At 38.5% G+C, this 4,386-nt stretch overlaps 1 protein-coding gene across 1 annotated transcript in view; it reads right to left on the bottom strand.

The window, feature by feature from the left end:
* LOC128248356 (all-trans retinoic acid-induced differentiation factor-like) overlaps window positions 1–4,028 on the bottom strand; it is an 8,546-nt gene extending 4,518 nt beyond the window's left edge. Inside the window, exons 1-2 of the mRNA XM_052969450.1 lie at window positions 4,024–4,028; window positions 3,169–3,287 (exon numbers count right to left, since the gene is read on the bottom strand). Coding sequence (XP_052825410.1) covers window positions 3,169–3,287; window positions 4,024–4,028 — 124 coding nt within the window. The remainder of the gene's footprint in view (window positions 1–3,168; window positions 3,288–4,023) is intronic.
* Between the last annotated feature and the right edge of the window lie 358 nt (window positions 4,029–4,386).

The following is a 4,386-nucleotide window of genomic DNA, read 5'->3' on the forward strand; positions in this document are numbered from 1 at the left end:
AAGTGGAGAATGAAAAACAAACACAAGAAGAAGCAAGTCAATTGGGCTAGTTATCCATTGATTTAATTATGTGGAGATTATATAATGAGTCATTTACGACCGTTTCGATGTGCTAAATGGTTTGGCAGATCTCTTCAGAATGTTGAGAAGTATGTTAAAGTTCATGGTGTGAGAGATGCAGGAGAAACAGTTAGTGGATATAGTAATGCAATTGACTTGCTTCTTCTTGTGTTTGTTTCTCCATTCTCCACTTAATTATAATTACAAACTGCGGTTTAAACAATAAATTACCTGCCTCTGGATACCTTCGAACAAAGACGGTACCCACACAAGTAATTTCCAGGAGTGCCTTTGGATTTAACTATCCCCTGGTTGCTTAGATACTTCAGACTACCCCTGAAATATTGAAGCAATCCTATCATATACCTATATATATATATATATATATATATATATATATATATACTTAACACACACACTTACATACACAGAGGACAAGCTTCTTTCAGTTTCTATCTATCAAATCTACTCACAAAGCTTTGGTCAGCCTGGGGTTGTAGAAGCCACTTGACCATCTCATACATGAGGCTAATCAGTAAATTTAGAGACCGAGGAAAATAAATAATATTTGCTCTGCAACTGAATTTGAATTACCTTTTGTCAATATATCTAAAACAAACATTCCTTATTTCATTTTCCTTCGTATAAATGGATTGAGCTGGAGGAAGGGGTCCTCTCAGAACAGAGAGACTGATGACCATCATGGTTAATATTCAATGTGCAAGAAAACATGTACACTGTAGAAATTCTAGAAAAACTGATGTTCAAGGAAGGAAGGACTGGAGGGACTGATTGGTGGATGGACAAGGGAGTCGGGTGTTCTTGGATAGAAGTGGAACAAGACTAACCAGTTTCAAGCAGTAACAAATGCAGAAAGAGAGGAAATAGGACAACTGTGAATCAGATGCTGGTGAAGGACTCCATGTCAGTCTGCCAAGTGGTTGGCCACTGGACACAATCACTGAGTACCATGAAGAAACTCTAGAGAAGGTAAGTAGTTGTTGGTCTCTGAAGAAGAAAGCCAGCTTTTGTGATGCAGTGTAACTAATTAAAATCAAATCTAATTACTCAAAGACAACTCTCCTTCATCATTCACTGGTATTAGTTGCCAACCTGTATATGCTATTTTGATGAATAAGGAAAAGAAGGAACTACAATATGGTAAGTCCATTTTTTAGAAATAATAGTGAAATTATCCCAAATCACAGACTATTATCTCAAAAAAGGGGAGATGTGTATCCAGGTTAACGCAGACCTGGATAAACTATGATTGAACCGATGGTTGTGAACCTTGCCACTAAAAAACTCTATTATTTAAATGAAAAATGAATATTCCTAAAGGTCCCAGGTTTTTGAAAGGTCTGCATCCTCAATAAGCTGATTTTATTAACACCAAACTCATTTTCCCAGTTTCTTCTCTCATTTGAAATATGTGAGTAACTGAATAACTAAATGTAACTGAGTAATTACACATTTTCAACTGCAACCTTTTAAAATTATCTTAAACAGTTCACAAAGCCTCAAGGTACAACCTACATTCTACAGCTCAAAGTTGGGAACAGATGACTTAATCAAAGATGAGATAATGATGGCCTTACGGCCTTCATTCACAGATCTACTTGATCAAGATTCACTTGAGATGAAAGTACAAACTACAACGAAACCACATAGATTATACAGATCCACACATCACACACGAAAGTATTTTAGTTTCTAACAATCTATATATCATCATCATTGGGACATTTCTTTTCCATGCTTGCATGGGGTCAAATAGTTTTATTGCGACAGATTTTCTGTGGTCTGATGCCTTTCCTGTCACTAACCCTGACCTGTTTCCAGGCAAACTAATATTACCTCATGTCAAACATGACTTTGCAGAATATTAGAAATGAATGACACTATTCCTATGGCAGTGACACTCATAACTATAACACAATGTCAAGACAAAGGGACACACAAAAACGTAGAAATATTTTTCGCCTTATTGGCACTTGTGCCGGTGGCATGTGAACAAAACATTTGACTGACTCCTGTGCAGGTGACACATAAAAAACACCATTTGAGCGTGGCTGTTGCTAGTGCCACCGAACTGGCCCTCGTACCGGTGGCACGTAAAAAGCACCCACTACACTCTCGGAGTAGTTGGCATTAGGAAGGGCATCCAGCTGTAGAAACTCTGCCAGATCAGATTGGAGTCTGGTGCAGCCATCTAGTTCGCCAGTCCCCAGTCAAATTGTCCAACCCATGCTAGCATGGAAAGCGGACGTTAAATGATGATGATGATCATCATCATCATTTAGCATCTGCTTTGCATGCTAGCATGGGTTGGACAGTTTGACAGATGATAAGGTTGTGGGCCACACCAGGTTCCACTGTCTGTTCTGGCATGGCTTCTACAGCTGGATGCCCTTCCTAATGCCAACCATTTACAGGGCTTCTTTCAGTTACCATCTACCATATTCAGTCACATGGCTTCATGCAAAACAAAGACTAAACTACTGGAATCACAGACCACATTCTTTTATTCTTTTACTTGTTTCAGTCATTTGACTGCGGCCATGCTGGAGCACCGCCTATTTTTAGTCGAGCAAATCGACCCCAGGACTTATTCTTTGTAAGCCTAGTACTTATTCTATCGGTCACTTTTTGCCGAACCACTAAGTTACGGAGACGTAAACACACCAGCATCGCATGTCAAGCAAACACACAAACAAACACACACACACAAGTATATATATATACATATACACAATGGGCTTCTTTCAGTTTCCGTCTACCAAGGCTTAGGTCGGCCCGAGGCTATAGTAGAAGACACTTGCCCAAGGTGCCACGCAGTGGGATGGGACCCAGAGCCATGTGGTTGGTAAGCAAGCTACTTACCACACAGCCACTCCTGCACATATATATATTCAAAACACATAGCAGGAATTGCTTTATTCCAAGGCGAAACACATATCAGCTTCTTTCAGGCAATTTAACACAAAAGAAATTTGACACTTTTACTTCGCACATGAATGATTAAAAGTACTTTGGCAAACCAAAGCCTTCATGCATGGGAAGAAAAGAGGAAATTGAAGTAGGTGGGGGAAAAAATTGATTCCTTACAATTGTAAAGTATACAGGTATTAACTTGGTCTATGCATTCGACATAATCTGCATGTACTGTAATATTATACCAAATGTCGGCACCACCAGGGCAGGAATTGTTGATATTTGGAAGAGATCTTCAGGAGGAATAAAAAAAATTAAAAAAAGAAAAGAAAGAAAAATAATAATTAGTTAATTATATCATGATAATTTCGAAGAAAAACGTTAAAACATGTTGAACATGATGATGATGATGAGGAGGATGAGGATAACGACGACAGTTTCTTTGCAGCCAAATAGTTCCATATTTGACCCCAACTGTGCAGCAGCCGACCTTAACCCTTGATCAATAACTTGTGATAAATGAAATAGCAAAAGTTTAAAGTATAAAAATATGTGACACGATGCTATGCTTCATGTCTATTTGGGAGCAAATGTGGAGGAAATGCAACAGAAAGAGACAAGCTTTTATCATATTACCAACGATATTCATTTGTTATATTAAGTTTACTTTCCTTTTAAAAAGGATTAAAAAAAAAAACAGTATACAGAACTTCGACAAAATGGTTATTAAGTGTGATGGTATCAGATCTTGTTTTTCTTTTCTTTTTTCATTTCCTGGGATAAAGATGCCTGCTTTGAAGCACGAAGAGAAGAGAAAATCACAGCAGTGAAGGGAGGCTACTCTTCAATGTTGAAAATTCAAAATGGTTTAAAGAAGAGTTAGGAGAAAATATTTTTCTTATATCTTTTATCTAGGTGGCGAGCTGGCAGAAACGTTAGCACGCCGGGCGAAATGCTTAGCGGTATTTCGTCTGCCACTACGTTCTGAGTTCAAATTCCGCCGAGGTCGACTTTGCCTTTCATCCGTACGGCATCAATTAAATAAGCACCAGTTACGCACTGGGTCGATATAATCGACTTAATCTGTTTGTCTGTCCTTGTTTATCTCCTCTGTGTGTAGCCCCTTGTGGGCAGTAAAGAAATAAGAAACGTTAGCATGCCGGGCGAAATGCTTAGCGGTATTTCGTCTGTCTTTACCTTCTGAATTCAAATTCCGCTGAGGTCGACTTCACCTTTCATCCTTACGGGGCTGATAAATTAAATACCAGTTGTGTACTGGGGTCGATCTAATTGACTGGCCCCTTCCCCAAAAATTTAGGGCCTTGTGCCCAGAGAAGAAAAGAATATATCTTTTATCTATTACTTGTTCAATAAGTTAATATGATTGAGTTA

Source organism: Octopus bimaculoides, chromosome 7 (assembly GCF_001194135.2).
Source record: "Octopus bimaculoides isolate UCB-OBI-ISO-001 chromosome 7, ASM119413v2, whole genome shotgun sequence".
NCBI lineage: Eukaryota > Metazoa > Mollusca > Cephalopoda > Octopoda > Octopodidae > Octopus > Octopus bimaculoides.